This window comes from Cariama cristata, unplaced genomic scaffold (genome assembly GCF_000690535.1).
Source record: "Cariama cristata isolate BGI_N322 unplaced genomic scaffold, ASM69053v1 scaffold11756, whole genome shotgun sequence".
Classification (NCBI taxonomy): domain Eukaryota; kingdom Metazoa; phylum Chordata; class Aves; order Cariamiformes; family Cariamidae; genus Cariama; species Cariama cristata.
In genome coordinates this window covers 18,816-41,542 of record NW_009622711.1, presented here as the reverse complement: position 1 = coordinate 41,542, position 22,727 = coordinate 18,816, and the positions used below count along the sequence as shown (strand labels likewise).

The window sequence follows — 22,727 nt, the reverse complement described above, 5'->3', positions numbered from 1 at the left end:
TACTTTGAAGTATTACTGATATCTGTGTGCACAGAAATTTTTCACATCATTTAGTAAGTTATCGCCAGAACCTGAATCATTATCAGCAAACCTGAACAAAGCCACCCAATCTTTTGTATATTTTATACTTCCACCCACCCACTTAAAGGAAAGATGAAGGAAACATTTTGTGTGAGTGTGTATCATTTATTGAAGTCCAAGAGAGTCAGGAATTGAACAGAAGACACAGCGAAAAACAAGAGAAAAACAACCTTTTTTTCAGACTTAATTTTAAAACACTGTGGTTTCAAATCCTTTTTAAAAAGGAAATTCAAGTATCATATGCAGGGGGCAGTAATACAAAAATGTTTGTGAATTTTTTTTTTTAAATTTTTTTTTTTAAAAATGTAATTCTACATTTCCTGCACCCTTTCTGCTTTGGTAAGGCCAAGCCATGGATACAAATTGGTATGCAACATAAAAAATGACCCCTGCCCCAAACTGCAGCCTCCAAGAATAAAAGGATCTGCTCTCTGCAGACAAGCTCTAATGGCTCAGAACTGTCATTTAGCATATGTATCGTATCTGCAGCATTGAAAGAATGGATTTTATTTTTTTTAAAAGTCACTGAAGTCCTGGTATTCCCAAGCATCTCATTTCATGGCAGCTGTTTTACCATATTTCTATCTCAAGGCTTTTCAAAAATACCAGAGCATCTAGATCAACATAAAGAAAGGGGACATTTCAAAGAACGGAAATTAAAATCCATGTGCGAAATCTTTGCTTTTTTGAAATTATCCTTGTGTCTAACACTAACTAAAAACCAAATATGCAAATATGTGCAATATAAAAATACGATCCCAAGATTAACACTTTGTTGCAGGCACAGTTATCGCACAGAATATGTTCTTTTGAGGGCAGGGGAATGATTTTGATTTTCACAGGGATTATTTTTTTTTGCATTACAAAAAGAAAAAAAGAGCAGTGCAGGTTTGATGGATGGAAGAGGAAGGAGGGAGGGAAAAGAGGAGAAAGTTACTTTAGCAGCAAAATGTCCAAGGTTCTAACCACAATCAAATTAACGGATATCTGGCTGTAAAAAATAAGGTTGAAGGGATGCTGCCCTGATCCATTCATCTTTGCTAAAATAATTCAGCTGTAAAAACTCCAAAACGTGACATACTGAAGGACAGTTTTGTAACATAAGCAACTTCCTAGCTTGTCCACCATGTTATTGACCATCGTTATCACTTAAATATATGTACAAGAATTAAGCCACTTTTCTCCTTGTCCACATGCTTCTGGTCACTATTGCAAGCTAGTGCCAGCGGGCGTCCGAATCCCATCAACAGCTTTCCAAGGGTATCTGCTCCACTGTTACCGAACAGCCTACGCCCTGTTCTTCCTGTTGGAGTTGGCGTGCACGGCAAGGGAATTTTTAATGGTCAGCATTCTGCTTGTCTCTCATCCAGGCTTGGATTTGCTCTTTAAGTTCTGGCACTAATAGCGTAAAGAAAAACAAACAAAAAAAATTTAACTTGCAGTTACTCAGTAATACTACTATAAGAAAGTTCCTCATGACCAAAAGCAATTTCTTTTCTAGAAACCTGATCAGGAATATCTACTACTATTTTCTTCTCTATCAATGTAATTTCTGCACTGCTTTGAGTTAATGATCGACTCATTGACCGGCCATAATAGCATCCTTTAGCCCAGTAGTTATGAAGGCAAGGGTGTGGGGATTTTTCCCCCCAGAGAAAGGGAAAGGAGAAGGAATGAACTTTTCTGTGCAAGTTGAGATGAAAGAAGTTACCTCTACTGAGGCCTCCACACTATCTTCTGAAAGCATACAGAACAACCTGCACACAAACTGCTTCCCCCAGTCAACAGTTCCATTGCTAATTTTTAAAGAGATACCTGGTTCCAGCATATTTTCTGTCAGCGTCTGACGATTGAAAGGATCAGTGGAAGAGTTCAACAGATGCCTCAGGATGATTGACCTGTCCATAATAGTTCCAGATGGCAACCTCACAGGATCAGTCATCAGAGTGTCCATAAGTGGATCTGAGGACACAAGTGTCTGCTCATTAAATTGAAGACAAGAGCTACAAATTTTATCTGCACACAAAACCACACTGCGGAACTGATATTCAGGGTCTCCAGTCAGGTATATTACTGATGTTACAGAAAATGGTTAAATTAAGCAGTGGACTTCAGCCTTTACACTGCTTTTCCCCTTCTGAATTGGGACTAAGCATTAGCTATTTCCACCCTATTTTCAGATCTTGGGTTTAGTGTTTTGGGTTTTGGTTGGTTGTTTTTATTTTTTTTTATTTTTTACTGTTTTGATGTACATGTAAGCAAAACATGGATAGAACTGGACAGTACAATCCCAGGGGAAAACAAACAAAGAAACTCCCAGCTCTCCATTTACTTAACTATTTAATTGAAATAGAGTGGGATGCAAGGCTTCATAAACAATACATAGTTTCTATTTACATACACTCATATTTAGAATCAAAGTAACAAAACAAATGCCTCTTCTCTTAAAAAGTCAGTATTTAGAAAACTCCACTTGCCTCTGAATTCATCCGGAGCATCACTGTAATCAATTTCTGCACGGGCATTCTTGGCAACAATTTCCTCCACTTTCTCTGCCAGCAGTTTGAATTTCTCTATTGCTATGGTTGACTTGATTCCAGCCTTTCTCATCTTCGAGATAACCTCCTCAAAGAGCTCTTTACTGTAGGACCTCTACAAGCAAAGCATAAAAAGACAACTTTGCTGAGTTGTAGTATCCTAACATGCCATAAAAATTGTAAAGATCTTTTACTGCATTTTTAAAACTTCAAAAGGACAGATCAATGAAACCTCAACATTACATCAGACAGAAAAGTAGTAGGTAACATTTCATCTAGCGCCAAAATGTCAACTTTGGGGTAGGCTTATGCTTTTTTTACTGCTCATCACTACTGTAGAACTGTTCAGGACCAAAAAAAAAGGCCACATCACCTGATCAAAATTAGTAAGACACTCAGAGAAGCTGACAATTATTAGGACTGATCCTTACACAAAACGTCTGTCTCGCCACCCCTGCCTGTATTCTTGTTCTCACAAGTCTTGGCTGAAAATATAGCATAAAATGAAGAGTTTTATTTGATTTCTTAACTTCTCTGATAATGTGCAAGGCAGTACTGGAAAAGAAGTGACTCTTTCTCCTAATCCACACAAAACCAAACAAAAAACCCCACCCCACCCCACCCCCCCTTGCAAAAATAGTAAGGCAACTCAGAGGGAGCCAGTATGTGCTGGAAACTCGCCAACCGTTGCAGTAAGAACTGTACAGCTACATAGTACAACATTCACAGAGACCAAATGCATATCCTAGAGTTTCACTGAAGCAAGCATTGCTTTCATGTTTAAAAAAAAAAAAAAGTTAGGCAAGGACTTTTCAAAGCTGCTTATGTTCTAAAGACACCATTTTCTTTTCAGTTCACAATGCCATGTTTTGATATAAGCCTTTTAATAAAAATTGTTATTTACACTGCAGTGCAAGGTTGAATTAAATGACAAAACAAAAACACGCTAAGTCCCACAGATTTCTCTTTTCCTTGGGGATTTTAAAGTGTTCAACACAGCCCGACACTTCTTTCATCTACACGACATCACACCAAGAAATACCATTCACTGCTTAGGACACACAGTGCCCACCCAAGTTCCTTTCTAGTCCACAGAGGAGAACAGGACTATGGCAACATGCCCAGGGCTTTATAAACGTTTTCAGATTCTTTCTAATACGTGGTAGGATTTGCAAATGGGAGATGTATCAAAATGCTTTAGAGACACCCTGCCATGATCAGGCAACTTTTTGTTTGTTTTGTTTTTTTCTCCTAATACCAGTAGCCATTAACCAACAGTGCATTTCCTTGGTGCTTTTTTCCTGTCATTGACAGCTTCCAAGATACTAGTCACTTCCCCCCACCCTCTTTTTATGAAGGGCCACTTTGTTAATTAAGCTTTTTTCAGTTCCCACACCAGCAGGCTTCTCTCTTTTTAATCCCTATGTCATTGCTGTGCATTTCGCTGTGGCTAGCATCGATAAATGAATGATGGGTAACATTCTTACTTTCATATATACTGAACAGCATAAAACGTACACTGCATGCTCATACACATGCAAACACATAAGGTCTGTTTCGAAGTGTTACTGATATTATCCGTAATTATCAGAACTTAAATAGTTACAGAAAAAAAGATGACGAGTTACTCTGATACCTCTGCTTCACTAGACATGTAAATACAGCTTCATGTGTTGTAAACCAGCTTCTAGTAAACTAGTAAACTAGTAAACTAGTTTGCAACCAGTAAACTAGAATTTCAAGTAGCCATTGAAAACATTTTTTCGAAGTGTTACTGATATTATCCGTAATTATCAGAACTTAAATAGTTACAGAAAAAAAGATGACGAGTTACTCTGATACCTCTGCTTCACTAGACATGTAAATACAGCTTCATGTGTTGTAAACCAGCTTCCACTAGAATTTCAAGTAGCCATTGAGAACATTTTTTTCCTCTAGATTTTGAAAAGTTTATATTATAAGACACAGGCAGATGCGATTCAGGAGTCTGACAACTTTACAAGAACACAGAGGTGAGCAATAGCTTATCTACCCTAAGAATTAACATTCTGCTCTGAAGACTACCATAAGGAGTTTAAAGGTGTCTTTAATTGTCCCATGTATGCTGTGTTTCGTCAGTTTATTACACAGCCATTTAATAAAGTGATATAAAAGGGAATACAATTTGCCAACTGTTAGTCTAGAGACTGAACTTTGGATTGTTAAATGAGGCTCCTTATTCTCAGTCCCAGCTCTGCCTGTTTCATGTGTTCTTGAAGAGAACGTAGGGAGGGACTCAAAACTCTTGTATGCTTCAGTTTTCCCACTTGCAAAATTAGGACACAGTACTTCTGCTAATTTACAATGAGACTGTAGCTAATAAGCAACTAATGCTCAGGAAATTTCATATGTGTGTGAAGCACTATAGATGTTTATGTGTGTCTATAGGTTTGCAAAACACTCTGAAAACAGACCTATCTACAAAGAGCAGACAGAATACGAACAGAGATGATCTGCTGAAAGAAAACATATTGCAAGCATATGCGATGGAAAGTGGGTGGCAGCATAGAAGAAAGATGAAACTCTTCTAGAATATTCTGCAAAGTCCTGTTTGTCCACAATGCTTTTGCCCTTCCCCCTCTCATCTTTTTGGAGCTCACCTGATCATCAGCAATTGCTTTAGCAAAGCGAGCACAATCTAGCTGTAGATAAATGTCAGTCAGTTGGTCCAACAGCTTCTTTGGTTCAAACCCGTATTTCTCAGGGTTTTCGACTTTCAGGTCACGGCACTTGGGGCCACACAGTTGCTGTAAGTTAAAGTTCAACATAGCAGCCAGTCGTGGTCCAAGTTCCTACAAGACCAACGTAAAACACAGATCACAGCATGAAGGCAATGATAAAGACAATTATCACTAGATTTGCATACAGCAAGATCAGGAATTATTAACTAATAAAGTTATAAATTTGTAGGCTTGCAGAAAGTGTCTGTTCTTTATGCATACTGTTCATTAAAAAAAACGTACAATGCAAAGAGCTTCTGTCGAGAAGGATGACACCATCTCAGTGGCTGAAGTAATGCCCTTAACATCAAGTAACTTCAACAGCAATTATATTTCAATGAGTTGGAGAAAGGGGAGGAGAATGGAGACAAAGGGCTATCAACATTTCCAGGTTATTATCCAACAGTAGAGATGTTAGAGAAGGTAGAAACCAAGTTAAATCTGAGCAGGACTTACAGGCCTGAGGAAAGGCTTTTGAACCTGCTTGGTAAGGATATGGAACATATCAACAGTTTCTGTTGCCAGGGCAAGATATGAACGAGACACGCGCTCATCCTGAGCTAGCTGCGATTGCCGAGCCTGTTGCTGATCCTAGAAAATAAACATTCAGAGGTTAAAAGTCTACAGATTTTCATACATCATCACTCATCAAAACCTTAACAGCCATAAACCTAACATGATCTAGACAGACCAAAGAACAGACAGCAATGCAAATCCAGATGTGATACCTTTTTAATTTAAGGTACAGTTCCCTTTTACTACCCAATACTAAAGTCTGCACCAATTTTCCAGAATGCTGCAACACTACAAAATGAATGCAAGTGGTGTCACAAGACTCCACAGTTACTGAGTCTGATTACATCCTGTAACTGCTCCTCACAGCTGCAGAACTGGGTTATGCTTCCTTTCCATCCAAATGCCAATACTTCAAAACCTGCTTGGGATCTGAGAGTCAAGTGATGTTCTCTCTAATCTATGCAGCATCATAAGTAATAAACATTCCACACTGGAACAATCTGTGGATGATGTACCAGCTCATTTTGTCACTACAGTAATGGCTTTACCTTGCTTGTAGGCACAAAGAACAAGAAAGGCTTCAAAAAGAGCAAACCAGAGTAAGTTTAACAAACAAGATCCTTATGGCTTTTCTTTTCAAACTCTCTTTTCTTTTTTAAATCAATAACCTTAAAATAGAAATACCTGACATTGGTGGGTCAACACACACAATTATTGTTTAATCAGCCTAAGGTCTGAGGTATAGGACTAATTGTCTGCATCAAATCTATCCAGGATCAATGCATTAACAAAATAAAAGCTTCTATTCCTTGAAGTCAATTCAACTGGCGAGCATCTTCCAAAACCTCCTTCAAGAAGGTTAAAGTCTCAGTTTCTCCACTTAGAATTAAGTGCACAGTAATTCAAAACTTTACACTATTTCCACTTCACACCACACTCTCTGCCAGCCACAATATAACTACACAGAATGATGTTTTTTGCAGAATGTCATCCAGAGTGACCGTGGCCATACTGGCAGCAAGAAAAAGCATCAAGAACTGCTTCTCATGAGCAGCTCTTTGGTGCTGCCCCTCATTAAGAAGTTTTTTTAATGGTTTTTTTATTAAAAAATTAAAAATAAGTCAAGGGCACTTTGAAAACCAGCTCTGTTCACCCTGGGCAGCAGGTCCCATTGTTCTTTATTCTTCATCTCCTCTTGCACTTCATGGATACGTTTTAAGGACTCCAGACTCTCATCCAGCAAGAAAGTTGTATCATTTATCAGCATGTTGATGTAGCGAACAAACTGCTTCCCAGAGCTGAAAACATTGAAACACAGTTACCATGGCAGAGTAGACGGGTGTGCAGACCAGACTGCAACCCCAGCAACACTCCTTCTGCACTGTGCATTTCAAATAATGTATCCATCCCCAAGTTGATTGTGGTGTGCAAAGTTCAGTTTAGAAACCCTCCAGTTCAACTGGAAGGGGCTGCCATTTAAAATATAATGGAAAGCAGCATCACCCACTCCCAGTGGTAATGACCTCCTCAGGTCAGCGCCTGAGCAGTTTGCATGACAGTAAGCAGCATTATACACAATTTCTTACTCACTTGAACTCTTCCATAAATGTACCATGGTGAGCTATATTCTGCCAGAGGCTTTTGAAAATGGTGCTGATGTGGTAGCGGATCGTAAACTTGTCATAAAATTCGCTAGTGGCTCCAGTATGTTCAACATCTGAAAAAGACAGACATTCCAGAACTGAAATCAAAACTTTCCCACCAGCATTCACCTGCAACACACTACATCTCTCCCCTACTCTCTCTAATGTGATGAGCTTCAAGTATCAATCTTCAAGAGATGAAATTCAGTTTCCATTCAGAAGTCTCCATCTTAATCCCCGTTAAAAGCAGCAGCACTGTCCATTTTCTAATCCAGAACCAATGTCATTTCTGAAGAAAAACCCTCAGAAAACAAAACCTTCTGTTTTATTCAACTTCACTCTGCTCTTTGTCCCACAGTCTAAAACTTCACTAATAAGAAAACACTGGGATCACTGCAAAAATAGTTCTTTCTATGGGTGTAAATCCCTTCTGAAGCACCTGAGTCTACAGGACTAGCAAAATCCCAACACTCCCTTACAAAGCAAACAAAAAACTTCCAGTTTGGAATCTAAACACCACAAAAAAAATTGTCACATCAATCTACAGTGTTTGAGTTGTCAGTGTGCAGCAGCTTGTGGAAGGACTTAGAATTCTCAAGGTTCCATCTAATGCTATTTCCTCTGATTCCTGAACTACAAAGCCCCCATGTTTCAAGATCTACTTGGGGTTTTTTGTTTGGTTGGGGTTTTTTTCATTTGTTTGGTTTTTTAAGTTTGCAACAACTAACACAGTCTTTTGCCTTATAATACTCGTTGCTTACTGCACACTCCGTGACCTATAGATGAAGCACTTACCTGTGTAAAACTTCATTAACGAGGGGACTAACAATTTTGTTGAGAGAGGATGATTCTCAATCATTTCAAAGAACTTTTGGGTCCGGGGCTGAACAGCTGGATTAGTCATGAACATCACTTCCACTAGCTTGGCTACTAAATAAGGATTTCGGATGTAGTTCTGGTTGCACAGCATCACAACAAGGAACATCACTATGTCCTGAGTACAGGGCTCATAAAGCACCTGAGGAGCATATCTGAAAAGAGGGAGATAAGAAAAACAAAATTAAAAGCCCCAACCCTGCATTGTCTACAGAAGATTTATTGTATACATCAAGTAAATTCAGATCGCTCATTAGCAACCAGAAAAGTTTAGTCATTTTATCATCATTCCGCATTCTTCTCTACAGAAACTAGATGCTTACTCTTCCAAAAGGTCTTGCCAGTTCACTGGAAGCTGAATTTTAGACTGAAACACTATCACATTCTTTTGTTGTGCCCAATAGCAAATTTGCTATGAAGTACCACTGTAACAGCACCTTAGAAAGGCAAAAGCAAACACCTCCTCATCACACAACACAGTGAAGTCTAAATTTGAAGGCACATGTTCAGGAAGAGTGACTAGCTTCAGAACTCGAGGATTACATGTGAATAGTATTCATGCCCATCTAAACTGCTAAAACAATACAAAAGCATTTCGTCCCAGCAAATTCATAAAAGGGAGAATCTTCTACTTATTAAGCTATGACATTTAAAAAATATTATTCTAGTGATGATTTAACATATCATGAGATCAAAAGGTCTCACTCCAAACAATAAAGAATATTCTTGGCGGGAGGAAACCAAAAACCTTCAACATTCTTCCAAGAAAAAGTTAGGTTCGAAGGGACTCTGGAGCTCTTCCACGCATTATATCTGCATCAATGCCTGCCAATGCCATAATCTTATGGTTGTCGGTAAAGAACAAAACATAACTACAGATTATCTAGGAAATGACTTTTGCATCCTAAATTTATGTGCGCACCACCTGTTACAGGGGTAAATGGTAGTACAAATTTCCTTTAGGTATAACTTTACTTACTGTACAATAAAAAATAAAAATTCAGCAACATCTTCCACGTAAAACTCCGGCAATGCCGCAAATACCTTCGGAACTTCAGGAGTTAAAGGCAATTTTATGCTGTAGAATAAGAGAGACAACAAACAGGACAGTAAAATAGCAGGGTTAAGTAGAAAGCGTCACGAGCTCTCTTATGGAATTCTCCTATGGGAACACTTTACAAGACTTCTGAAACTGACTTTTTAAAAAATCCCTGTCAGTACTTGAATTGTACTAAACATACCCAAGGGTTGCTCCCCTCCTGCAACTAAACCTTAAACTATAAGTAAGACATATATTCCATGCAAGAATGTACGTCACTGACATAAAATAACAATCATGTAAGAATGCAGACACTGTAAAAAAAAAATAAAATTCTAGAACTGCTAAATTCAGTAAACAATCTAACATGATCTGACATATCTTTGATACAATTTACACAGATAATCTTGACACTCACTTGGGATAGGCAGGGTCAAGAATGCGGAGCATCAGCTGAATCACCATGCCATAGAAATTCAGACATCTCCTGAGAAAGTTTTCATCCAGCAAACCAGCATCTGCACAAGCCTTGCACCTTACCAGTTTCTGCAGAATATGCATACAAAAAAACTAAGCCAGGGCAAGACAACATAAAAGGAAGGTCAATCCTATCCAAGCTAATCAATGTATCTGCAAATTCCAACAATTATACAATGGTCTCTTCTTAAAATATGCTCTTATTTGAAGAAAACAGGGCACTTAAGCCCCAACATATCAAGAAAAACATTGACATAATTCAGAGTTGCAGGGACAGAGGAGCCTTTTACAAGCTTTATGGGAACAATGAAAGAAATAACAGGTATCAAAGTGGGAAAATGTGCAATTAAAGTCATTTTGGTGATACAGCTCAGAAAATTTGTGTCAATTTATACTAGGAAGACCTAAGCAGGACAGACTGTCAAAAGAGAGGACCCCAGCATACTGATCTTTGCAAGAATTCTACATGACATTAGGGACTCAAGAGTTCCATCTCCATCTTGGGCATGGATTATTCATGCACAGCTACCTCTGAACAAAATCACAATCCCTTTGCTTGTTCTCTCTCCTATAAAAATAGTATTTTCTTCTTTCTGAGGAATACTCCCAAAGTTAATCTTGGTGTTGCTTTGAATTTTAATTTCACGGTCAATGTTATATTGTATCATGACCACCATCTAGTGCAGTACTCACATGGTTCACAGATTCAAAACCACCATTTTCAAGAAGCATCAGTGGGAAGTTGCATTTAAACATTAGGACACAAAGTAAACACACAGACAGATTGACAAAGGCATTTAGTTGAGAACTGAATCACTTACAAACCTTAAGCTGTGTCTTGCAACGTTTCAGCATTTCTCGATGCCTGGTAGCCAGAGGAGAATCCTTCCATTGACTTTCATTGTTTTTCAAATCTTCAACAGTCCTGAAAATCATACGCAATAATTGGTTATCATGACAGAGGTGATATGCACTGCCATCTACAAGGCATTTCACCTACTTATCTGCTAAATACCGAGGAATCATTGAGAACAAGAGTGGGGAAAAAAGCTAATAATTTTCACATAAGTTACCTATCATCATAACAAGAAAAATAAATTGCTTTTGTAAATGCAGACTGAAGATCTGCACAGTGTGCACTCAAAGGCACTACATACTCTAGCTCCAACACACATGCCTGTCAGACAAACCAGACCAGTGCAGGAAAAAAAAGGGGGGGAGGAAACATAGAAGGGATCTATCCTGCCTGACAAACTCATTTTATACACTGTATTAAAAAAAAAAAAAAAAAAAGTGTTTGCCTTTTTTTCTTTTTTCACACTGAAGTCTACAGTCACTCTAAAGAAAAGGTTAATTTTAATGACATCATTTTAACTTAACACAAAGAAGGGCTGGTGTAGTTAATGACGAGATATTTAGAGATCTCATTCATCTTCTAATATCAGAACAGAAAATGGAAAACAAAATCAGGTAAGGAAGAAAAAGGTGGCTGAAAACAGGACTTGTTAGAAACACCCTCCCTTTCCCAAGAAAGGAACAAGTCCGCATCCTGTGTATCTTCCCACTTTCCACTATTGTAAATGACTTTTTTCAGTTTTGTTCTACCATTCTCATGCTCCACTCTCTATAAAATTCAGGTTTGCGCAGGAGTACAATACATGAATAGTCTATAGTCTCCCTGTCAGCATAAGGACCAGTAAACCAAGGTCGTCGATATTATCTCCCCTCCCTTACCCATCTTCTCACTCTGCCCCACAGAAAAGAGAACTTAAATGTACATTACACACACCATTTACATTAAAAAAATCCTACATATTTTCATATCTTAATCCTTTTCAGGAAGGGCAACAGATTAGAACAAAACTCAATATATGGAACTATATGAATATGCTCCCTTTTCATCCCTGCTCTAAACACACTTTCTGTTCCACATCAATCTCTGCCTACAGCAGAAAAATATCCACTGTAACTTCTTTATTACCAACATCTAATCACATTGCCCAGTGTTGCAAGCAACCAAGCAATTCATGGAAAATGCTGAACACTGAGCTCCTATTGATGTCAGTAAAAGCCAAGAGCTCTTCACTCTGCATCATGAGATGGAGATTGCTGCATAAGCAGCTCCTTCGCAACAATTCTAAATAAGGAAAACGAAGCAATGCCTTTTTCGAGCCAAATGTATGGCTTAGCTACAAGTAATCCACAGGCTGTTCATATGAAAATACTTTTTTCTTTAAAATATACTGACTCTTCCTGCTCCACTCTCTGCAGCTTCCCAGGTTCTTGGTCTGCATGTGCTATAAAAACTAAAAATGAAATCACTACGAAGGCAGTCCAAAAATCCTGTAATGAACCCATGGCATTACTGCCAAGGAACATTTACCAAAATGCAATGAATGCAATTATAAACAATGGAAAAATACTGATGATACAAAAATCTGTTCTAATTTTAACAGAGTATTCTTTGAGGTTTAGCAGCTATAAAAGTCTATTTGAATTTATGCCAAGAGAAATGGAAAACAGCAGTATCTTCATGTCAACATCATAACTTTTATTTTTAATTTTTAAAATGGTAAACCACATGCTGAATTATACGTACATCATTAATATTAAGAGTTTACTGCTGAAGACTTCCCTCTCCCTGACCCAAGAGTATGACAAGTTACTCCACCTCAGAAGTCAAAGGGAAGCTCAGGCACAACTAACAAGGTCTTGTTTCTGAAATCACAAGTCATCTACAATGACTTGTTTATCAAACGTGTAACTTCATATGCACCCCTACAGCTATGTCAAAGAGCCTGAGGCACTGATGTCCACACACCATCAACCACACCACAGGTTAAGTTATAATAAACAGTGTTAAAGTAATGTCATGAATCCTAAAATGCTCTGAAGATAATTCAATTATCTTTTAAACAGAATGTTCTTCTCACCAATTTGAGCTGCCTTGTGTAACTGATATCCACCATCCCACTATTATCCAATTCCTGATTGAAGCCACAGTCTCCCAACATAAGTAAAAATCCAGAGGGGCCAAAAGCAGCAGATGAACAAATAGTTAAGACGATCTGTACTCAGCAACAGTTTTACCCAAATTGTCATTCTAATTTTCAGTTAAGTTTATAGGACTTGCCATCATGGTGAGAACAGGACATTGCTCAAATGCTACAACTCTCAGATGCGCTAGATAATTAACAACTTCTAACCTGTTGAGTTCTCTGATGGCCCGCAGTCTACGTATGTACCGACGGCAGCTTGGCAGGATAGAGAGGTGATGGGCATGCAGGGTTAGGAAGAAACATTCTGTTGGGAATTTCGGCTCAGAAAATGGAGACGGATCCCTATCTAGAAAACAAACAAACAGAAGAGCAGTATAGGTGAATAAACTGAAAAATGAACTGCCTTATTGAGGGGTGAGACCTTGAACCCAACTTTCTTTAAAATAAGAGCAAACAGCATCAAGAAAGAACATTTAGGAACAGGGGAATTATATTTGCTGGAATCAAGTACTCCCATGTACCTCCAGTATCACTAACAGAAGGCATAGTAAATACTTAATATATCTTAATAAAAGTACTCACAAAGTTCGGCAATCCAGGCTGCAACATCCTCCATTGTTGCTTTCACTCTTGTCTCATCTGTTGGGAGGTCAATACGACACCTGGGATGAAATATGTACATGGGATCAACCGTTTCCAGCTTTATCTTCGTACTTAGTTGCTGTAGTACCCATAAGAAGTTGAGCATAAAGCCATCTGTAGATACCAAACGATCATCTGTCTGTAGGGTAAGAAAGTAAATAGTTGAAGACATAAGTTTAGAAGTACAAGGATATTTTCTGCTGCTTGAACAGTATTCAACATAAATGAATTATGCAAGTTCAAGAAAACAGAGAAATGATGAAGAATGTGGATCTGTAAGAAGACCTTTGTGATAACGGGAAGGTCACTTACTAACTTACATACTATCTTTGTCTATGGTTCAAGTAGCCATTCTCAAGAACATTAAACAAACATATAAAAAGAAGTAGAGGACGACCTAAGAAAGTAAAAGGGCTTAAAAGGGCCTCTTTCAAGAATGGTTTGCCACAGATATAGACAGCAACAGAAGAGTTTCAAATAGTTGCTGAGCTTCAATTCTTGAGTTTTATCTTAAGTCTAAAGTTTCTATTACTTCTTCACTGGAATTTCACAGAAATATTCTTAGTAATGGATCCAAATGTTTGCTTTTGAAAAGGGGACTTGAAGACAACAATGATGCAAACTTCAATTGTTCAGGATTCTTGCACAGATTTTATCACAGGAACTGAGTGCAATGCATTAATTAAACAATGGCAAAATAACATCCCTGTTGTTTCACTGGAACCATGCCAGTTCATATCTGCATTACTCCTTTTACAGAAGCCATACAAACAAAGCCTAGCAACTTACCAGCTGGGAAATATATTTTTTTAAACATAGCCAATTGGAATGAAGCCCCCATAGACAGGGTGGGGGAGTACAAAGCTTTAAACATCTAATGTAGAATCTCTGTTAATGAAGTGACATGTAGCTCCTAAGAGAGGAGATAACATAAACTGATCAAATAGGTAAACCAGAATCATTTCAGAAATGGGAAATGTATCGAAAGAGATAAAGACTGATGATAGGGCTTGTTGTCTGTTGTAGCAGGTATTCAAAATTCTTTTGTCCTCCATTCAAGAGTCACCACTGCATGAGCCATCTAGAGCTATTTGTGCATTGACTAGGTTCACGAATGACAGGAAGAGTCATTTTTTTTTTACCTGCATTTGTGCCTTTTTCATGTTGGCATTGACAATAGCTGCCATGTAATTGAGAGCTGCTTCTCGAGTTTCACCATTCAGTAAAATACTATGTAGAATCTTGAACAGTTCTTGCTGGAATTTCAAGTAAACATTCTGTCAGGTTGCACATACTTCTCAACATTGCATTCCTCTGTTATTCCGTATTTTTATGTTTTACAAATTTCACAAAACTAACTACAACTTCTGTTACGGTCTTATTGTCAACTTTATATGTATATATTAGTTATGACATTAGTTACAGAAAAGATGTATATAGAAGACTAATGCAACACACACATTCTACTAACACAGTATGTATTTTTTTTACTCATCCTTTAACATGAACTATAATCCATGACTAACTGTTCTGATATTTTCTGAATTGGCTTACAGCCCTAGAGTAAGATCTGTAGCACTCTAATTTTCTTTTTCCTAATTCCCTTCAGCCATATCCTAACAGATTTGTTGTTTAACACAGAAGCTAGATTTTTTGATTATATTCTTCATCTATGTCAAGACCAAAAAACCCGTAATATTTTGCGTTCTTTTTTAAACGGGAGAACACTTACCCTTGCTAATTCCAGGTAATGTTGCAAAGACTGGCTAACAACCCGGGTGTTTTCAAGAGTAATGGCAGGCCCTGAGAAGTACTTTTCAACTACTTTGTTCTGAAAGTAGAATGAATATTGGCAAATGTATCGAACATCTTGTGGAAGGGAAAAAAACAACCAAACAAACAAAACCCAAACAAACAACCCCCACCATCAACATCCTTCTGTAACACTTACGTCATCTTCAGCAAAGACAGAGAGACTGAAGAAGGCTCCAAGATAGGAAAGTCTTTGCAGTTCTCTTCCTGCACCTGTGCTTAAAGATTTAGGCAACCACAAGGGCAAAGAGACAACCTAGAAAACAGGAGAAATAGCAAGTTAATCAAAGCTGCCATGTCAGCCATACCACTTCAGCTGCACTGTCACCTTTCAGTGTTTGCCACATGCTCTCAATTCTTCAACATTCAGTCATGCTGATAGCTAAATGAAAATATCTCCTCAGTATTTCAGCAATCTAAGCAACTCTTGTTTGTCCTAGTTTTTCTAAATTCTCAGGGAGAAGGACCCCCTTTACCAGTTTACTTTAAAGTATTGTTTAGCATGAGATACTACAGGAGGCCCTGTGATAAATGTCCTTCAGAACTCAAAAAAGTGGATTGTATGATACCAACAAAGTCATACGGTTCTTTTAACTTGGGGGGGAGTGGGTGTGGGGGAAATTCAGACTGCATACACTTACCAAACTGCACATAGGGTGTGATTTCCCAAACTTAATTTCACAAAGTTCACATAGTGCCTATAGAAAAAAATCCCAAGAAAAATTACTTTTGTGTACAACTCCTAAGTAACCTGTCTCCAAATAACAAGCTTAACATGGTGAACTGCTGAAAGAACCAAACCTTTTTCCCTTTATCAGTGGAAAAACTTCCATCTTCTACAATGGCGAAGAGGTTCGAAAAGGGCTAGAGCACACCCTGCTCCCATTTTAGCTTTTATATCTGTTTGAAGTTGTCTCAAAAAAGCTAGCATGTCTCACAGGATAATAAATTATTGCACTTATTTCAAAAATTAGCTGTGCAAATTGTTTGTTTATTCAGAACATAACAACGCCATTGCTGGACTCCTGAACTGCCACATAAAAATCAGTAACAATAATAAATAGAGCAATTGTTCTATACATACACCAAGGCCTTTGTCTTTTGAATCAGAGTGGAAAAATGTCAGATGAACACAGAAGCCAGAAACAAAGAATCCTATCCAAGATCTCTAACTCACTTTCAACTGCAGCACAGAAAAAAGAAAGTAGTTATAACACGACGATTCTGAAAACAGAAAAATACTGTAGGCTTTCACATATCCTGCCTTGCCTGTATTATATGTTCTCATTCTTCAATTATACTCTAGCTAGTAACTGCTATTCCATCCTTTTGTTGCATGCTGTGCCAACCAGAGATTATTAAAATGAATTATCATTTTCAAGTAGCCCTTAATTGTAGCCAACAGCCAAATTTGCAACAGTTTGCAATTTAAACTGGGGGGAATAACAGAAGAGCAGGAAAAGAGAGAACCAGCAAAAATTGCTACTTTTGCAAAAGTAGCAGAGTTACTTAGCCAATTTGATTTGCAGCACCCCAGTCCAGCTAATTTCCTGAAGTACAAATTAAACCTGAGAGGTAACAGCCTTTTTTGGCATATGCTGAAGATCCTATAATCTGAAGATATTAGCTGACAATGTTAAATTTACCCAAGAATTTAGCTTGCTCTTTTGTGGTCAAGCATACTTTTCAAAATTTTGTTTTGTTTTGTCAATAAAAGCAATAGGAGGGAAGCAGATCTAGGACTAAAGTATGCACTTAAACCTAAAAATAAGTCTCCCAACTTTTCAGCCAGGGAATATTATGACGTTTCCCTTTTTTTTCCCTACAGTAAACAGTCACCAATTCAAATAATTTTGGGTTTAATGCAATAGACTTTAGTTTCCCACATACACAAGTGAGTCCAATGAACACTGCTATGGAAATCGGGCCTTATTTCCCAGATTTAAACTGGGAGGACCTTAGCAGGACTTTATAGCCATCCACAGTATTATAACTAGTATGCACGATGAAATCCATACATTTGATTAATTTTATATTAATACATATAAACATTTGAATAGCCCACTATACAAACACTGCTAAAATAAGTGTTTAAGCTAAAAATATTATTGGCCTCAGATTCTACTAGATTTTTAATGGTCCTTTTACACATCTCATACCACATTAAGCTTTCAACATATAGTGTAATAGTAATCCACTAATCAAAGCAATCCCAAAAATGTTGAAGTACATTATCTTGTATACAATCTGTAAAAGTTATCAGTAATCATAAAAAACCTGCTTCTAGAAATGAACAGTCCTTACCATAAGGGGGTATTTAAAATTGTCACTATCAAGCGAGCACTCTTTGGAAGCTAGAGCCAGGCCTTGTAAGATGGGAATAAAGATCTGTAAAAACAGAAGTAGATTACTTTATTCAAGAATAGGAAGCAATCAAATGACACTATTGCCGTACACAGCATGAAATGCCTGTTCGTTCTTCAAATATTGCAAGTTACAACCCCCCCCCCGCCAAGACCTTTTCTTTAAATTTGTATCAGTTATGCCTGAACACTGAAGAGATTATTCAAAGCTAAAAAACAACTTGCTTGAAATAGCAAAAGTGGTGTATTGACTTGATGCCTGGGCATAACGACTCATCCATAAAACTCACTTTTTTCCAAGCACTTGTATGTATTTTTCCTGATCACATTCTAACTTGTTTCCAAACGTTTACTTTGCAAACAAAAAACCCCTGGGACATTTGGACCCAAAGCTAAGATACAACCTGAAGCTGACAAATAGTAATGTCAGCACACTGACAAAAATCAGATGTGTTCCATCAGGTTATCCGCATGTGGAAACCACATGGGGAAGCATACACACACTTCATATTGGATCACTATAGATAATTGTATGCATGTGTGCAAACACGTATATTATATACACAAATGAGAACACAAGTTCTGTTAGAGGTCTCCAACAACTTGATTGCCCAAATGGGTAATAATTTATTTGCCTATACACTTAGGGTAATAATGTAGCTTTAATTTTGCATGTCATGAAAGCAAGTTGGTTTTGTGCTGGTAAGTTGTAACTGTGGTAAGAATAAAGATAATAAGCAGCAGTCAAGGATTGTTATGAAAGAGGAGGCGACATGACAGGAACTTATTAATCAAAAGTAATTATAGCCAATTAGTAAGCCCCAATCACACAGCTCTGGCAACTATACCCCCACAAAATAAACTTATAGTAGTTTTGCAACAATAACAAGAGGTCCCATGGAATTTTAAATTTAACTATATCGTGTTGCTTCTATGAAGAGACAAAAAAAATTATTAAATCATTTTACAGAAAAGGACTATAAAGAGGTTGTTGTCTGCTTCAGCTAGAGGAATGGTTCTCTTCTGCAGGGTAGGTGAGCTTTACCACTTTCTATAGCCACATTTTGAGAGTCTTAAATGTACTTTCAGCTACATGAACCTCTACTAAAAGGTGTCCAGACAGAGGTATAAATTATTAAAAGGCACCTTCACTACACACAAAAATTAGCCAATGTCTTTTTTTTTCAAAATTGAAAGGATCAAATGTTGTTCTGAAGGCCCCTTTACAGCTAAGTCACATAATACTACAGGAGTGCTAATTAGAGACAATTATAACCTTACTGATCTGCTTTAATATCATATGAGCTAGAAGAAGTCTGCTAGTTTTGTGTCTTAATTACTAAGCCCACCAGTTCCAATTTTTTTTAACATCTCAGTGAACTACTCTGACACACAGAATAAGCCATCTAACATTTCTCAGTCACCTCCTCCGTAAAATATGAAGATTTAATGGACTAGGAATTGTAAAATGCTCTTAGCGCCTTAGATGCAAACTATTAAAATTGCAAAGAATGGTAAAGATTGCAAAGCAGAAAAAACAATAAATCTTTCTGAGTATGATTACAGAAGATTGCCATCTTATGCACACATTTTTAGGATATTTTATACAGAAGCATAGAAGGATGAAAACCCAAGATCAATCCCGTAATATATGCCTATATATTCTGAGTAGTTCACGTCAACTTTACATAAATGTGCGCTGCTTATTAACAAATGCACTTTTAATAATGAGAACCAGCAAATAATGAAAGACAGTCTTTTTTACAAAATGCTAAATGAGTTAAAACTGAACAAAACCAAATTCCAATTGCTTAACAGGTTGCTAACCCCTGAAGTAATAGGTATAGAACTGCAAGATGCAGAATAAACCTCTGGAAATCCACTCTCTTGGATATTGCAAACAGTGGAATCATATGATATAATTATTTATTTTTTACCTATGCCTTACCTGTTTGAACACCTCTTCATCCTGGTAAGTTGTTCTCACCAATTCTTGGATGAAGCCAAACGGGAGATTCCTACACAGCATATATGGTACCAGCAAAGACTGCTGCTGCAATGACCTTTATTTGGTTTTTAAAAAAAAAAAAAAAAAGCAGTATCTAAAAATACTGATTATTTGTAGTAGTGTTTGCAAAAATGTCACAGTAATCGCATCTAAGGATGTGCCAGAAAGCAGATTATCACCTACTCCTTTCAGAAGTAACTAACCTTGTCTTCTCAAGTTACTTGTGGAAAGATTATTCTGAAACAGATGCTGCTGCCAACATCACTCTTTAGTTTAATAAGGCTGGAAGAAAGTAACAGCTTCTGTGTAGTAATTGGTTCTCCCTTCTACTCCTCTCTAATGAAAAAAACTCTTTGTTAAGCTCAACTAGTGAAGAAACAACTTCTTTGTTTTTTTCAGATTAAGAAAGGAACGTATCATTAAGTCTTTTCTGAATTAATACAGTCATTACTTTCAACTCCTCTCCAGGACTTTTGAAAAAGTATCTTTTTTTCCTTATTACATATATAAAGTTTATTCTGTCAACATTGGTTCATGTAAAAATGAAACTAATCTCAAAGCACAGTGGTTAACTGGTGCACCTTCAAAGATTATGGAAGTATTCTTTGGGAACACAAATACAAAATCATGCAGATTTTAGTAAAAGTCACATATCCTATTTTTAAAAGCTTTTTTAGCGTTCCAACTAAAGAGGCTGCTAGTTAAACAACCACTGTTGAAACAACTGCACTTGAAATCTCAGAGTCATGATTTAGTGTAGAATGTCTACACACAGATTTACATTACCAAATCTGTTGTAAACAAGTGCTATGCCACTTTAGCAGTTTTTGCTACACAGTTTGATAAGACTGTTTCTCAGATGCAGCTCTACTGGTTACTGACTTTCACAGGAATAGCGCCCCAACAATCTGAAAGTAAAACAGTTTATGCATGAGGTAAGGCAAAAAACAGCTTGGTTAACTCAGTTAATCCCCCATTTAAACTGTTCAAATCAATGTTCAAATCAATGTGGACGATTTTACCCAAACACAATTAGAAAACACTTAAACTGCTCTCCACCAGCATATCAGTGGGAAAAATCGTCTCCAATAGTAAGCAATAAACTATTCCTCTGACACATAAATGTATCCTGCTCCAACAACTGATCTTAGTTTTCTTAGCTAATCCTCAAAAAAAAAAAAAAAAAAAAAAAATCCCGGAACAGTCCAACTTTCACAATTAACATCAGCTGTATTTACCTTGGTTGTGTTAAGGATCCCTGTAGCACCAAAGCAGCATGTGAAATGCACTGTGATCGAATGTTGCTCAGTAACTGGCTAACTGTTGGCTGGCTACACATCTGATAAAGATAACTTTATTTTAATACAAACTAGAAGTATTGAGAGACAGAACAGACAGGTAATATAGTAAATTTCTTTATTCATGCAGTATGAATGTAATATGCAAACTCAGATTAGCATTACTCCAGCTAAAAAAAAAAAAAGGGTTGCTTGTTTTTTTTTTCCCCCCCCCCCCCAGAATCAAAAGCTGAAAAAGCAGAATGTAGAACACTGATAGGGAGCTGGTCTCACAAGAGCATGTTTTACATGGACTAAAATTGGATAAAATGCAGTAGATAAAAGGGGAAGGACAGTTTCTAACACAGTGCTTATTTTAGAGATATAACACATATATGTGATTCAAATACGACAAATTAATAATAGTCAAAGGGACCTTATAAATTCTATACATCTATTTCTACAACAAAGCCATCAAGAGAGAACTGTCAACTTCCACCAAGTTTCCCCACTAAAGAGGAAGAGGAGTGCCTGTGACCGCACTGATACAACTTCATTCATCTGAAATATACCTTTGGTGCTTTTCTCTCCTCTATTCCAACTCTGTCAAAACACTCAATGAGGTAGTTCAGCATCTCTGTCTCCTTACAATTTTCAATGGTGAAGTGGTCACTGCAGGAATCGGAAACACTTGAGCTGCCAGAGCCTCCCATACTTTAAAACACACACAAAAAAAGAAACAAAACGTTAGGTACAGTTCTTCACTTGTGCACAATCAAATAATGCATGAGCTCTTGATTTCCTCTGTCAATTTTCTGAAGACTCCATCCCATCACATATGGCTCAAAAATCAAGATCATTTCTGCGATCTAGGAAGAGCTCTCCATTTAACAGCTTGTCCAACTCTAGAAGTTCAGCTGTACTGTAGCATGACTGACTGAAGAATTAATTACCTTATTAAATGACTAAGTATCTGAAAGACAGCAATAAGGTGCATGACTTTAACGGGAATCAATAAATCTTGCTCTCACATGGCAACACCGAAAACGAACAGCCTTTAAGTTGTACCTGACATCAAAACTGTTTGGATGCTCAGGACATCACAACACTTCCATGCCATGATGCAACCTCTGCAGTTTCTGTATATAGCATTCAGAACAGTAGAAATTTCACCAGCTCTGTTAACACTAGCCAACCCATGGAAGGTAAGATCTTCCCACTGCAGAGAAGAGACCTTAGCTGATAGATAGGGCTACAGACTATATATTCTAAGGAAGGAGAATAAACAAAACAGGAGGCAAGACATCAAAGCAATCGTTCCTTCTAAAATTTCCAAATTAAAGATCATTTCACTTCAACTCAGTTCATTTCAATTCCCTTACAGTAAAAGATGCCATTTCATTAATTAGCACAGCCTCAGAGCGGGAAAAGAAAACACTGATACTGTAAACACGAAAACTAAATCCACAAAACCAAAATCATGCTTGAGATGAGCGAGAAATTAAATACAAAAGTGAGAAGAGACCCCAAAACTCTCAATATCACACTTGTTATCTCAACAGAATTCTTCTCTACCGAACAGCTTGGCAAAGCTAATTAAAAGCAAAATCTTCCTTTACAGATGGGAATTAAGACAATATATATTCACCTTATGTAAATAGAATTAAAAAAATAGCAATACGTAGATGGTCTACTGCT

General features: G+C 37.4%; 1 protein-coding gene across 1 annotated transcript in view; it reads right to left on the bottom strand.

The window, feature by feature from the left end:
• Nucleotides 1–324: 324 nt before the first annotated feature.
• The window catches only part of UBE4B (ubiquitination factor E4B), a 34,978-nt gene continuing 12,575 nt past the window's right edge, over nucleotides 325–22,727 (bottom strand). Inside the window, exons 9-29 of the mRNA XM_009702443.1 lie at nucleotides 21,602–21,743; nucleotides 20,991–21,091; nucleotides 19,693–19,807; nucleotides 17,686–17,769; nucleotides 16,023–16,079; nucleotides 15,521–15,637; nucleotides 15,302–15,400; nucleotides 14,712–14,825; nucleotides 13,510–13,708; nucleotides 13,135–13,273; nucleotides 10,754–10,853; nucleotides 9,870–9,997; nucleotides 9,392–9,490; nucleotides 8,332–8,567; nucleotides 7,484–7,610; nucleotides 7,047–7,191; nucleotides 5,834–5,968; nucleotides 5,258–5,449; nucleotides 2,559–2,733; nucleotides 1,897–2,043; nucleotides 325–1,479 (exon numbers count right to left, since the gene is read on the bottom strand). Of these exons, the coding sequence (XP_009700745.1) occupies nucleotides 1,418–1,479; nucleotides 1,897–2,043; nucleotides 2,559–2,733; nucleotides 5,258–5,449; nucleotides 5,834–5,968; nucleotides 7,047–7,191; nucleotides 7,484–7,610; nucleotides 8,332–8,567; nucleotides 9,392–9,490; nucleotides 9,870–9,997; nucleotides 10,754–10,853; nucleotides 13,135–13,273; nucleotides 13,510–13,708; nucleotides 14,712–14,825; nucleotides 15,302–15,400; nucleotides 15,521–15,637; nucleotides 16,023–16,079; nucleotides 17,686–17,769; nucleotides 19,693–19,807; nucleotides 20,991–21,091; nucleotides 21,602–21,743 (2,713 nt within the window). The 3' untranslated portion in view covers nucleotides 325–1,417. The remainder of the gene's footprint in view (nucleotides 1,480–1,896; nucleotides 2,044–2,558; nucleotides 2,734–5,257; nucleotides 5,450–5,833; nucleotides 5,969–7,046; nucleotides 7,192–7,483; nucleotides 7,611–8,331; nucleotides 8,568–9,391; nucleotides 9,491–9,869; nucleotides 9,998–10,753; nucleotides 10,854–13,134; nucleotides 13,274–13,509; nucleotides 13,709–14,711; nucleotides 14,826–15,301; nucleotides 15,401–15,520; nucleotides 15,638–16,022; nucleotides 16,080–17,685; nucleotides 17,770–19,692; nucleotides 19,808–20,990; nucleotides 21,092–21,601; nucleotides 21,744–22,727) is intronic.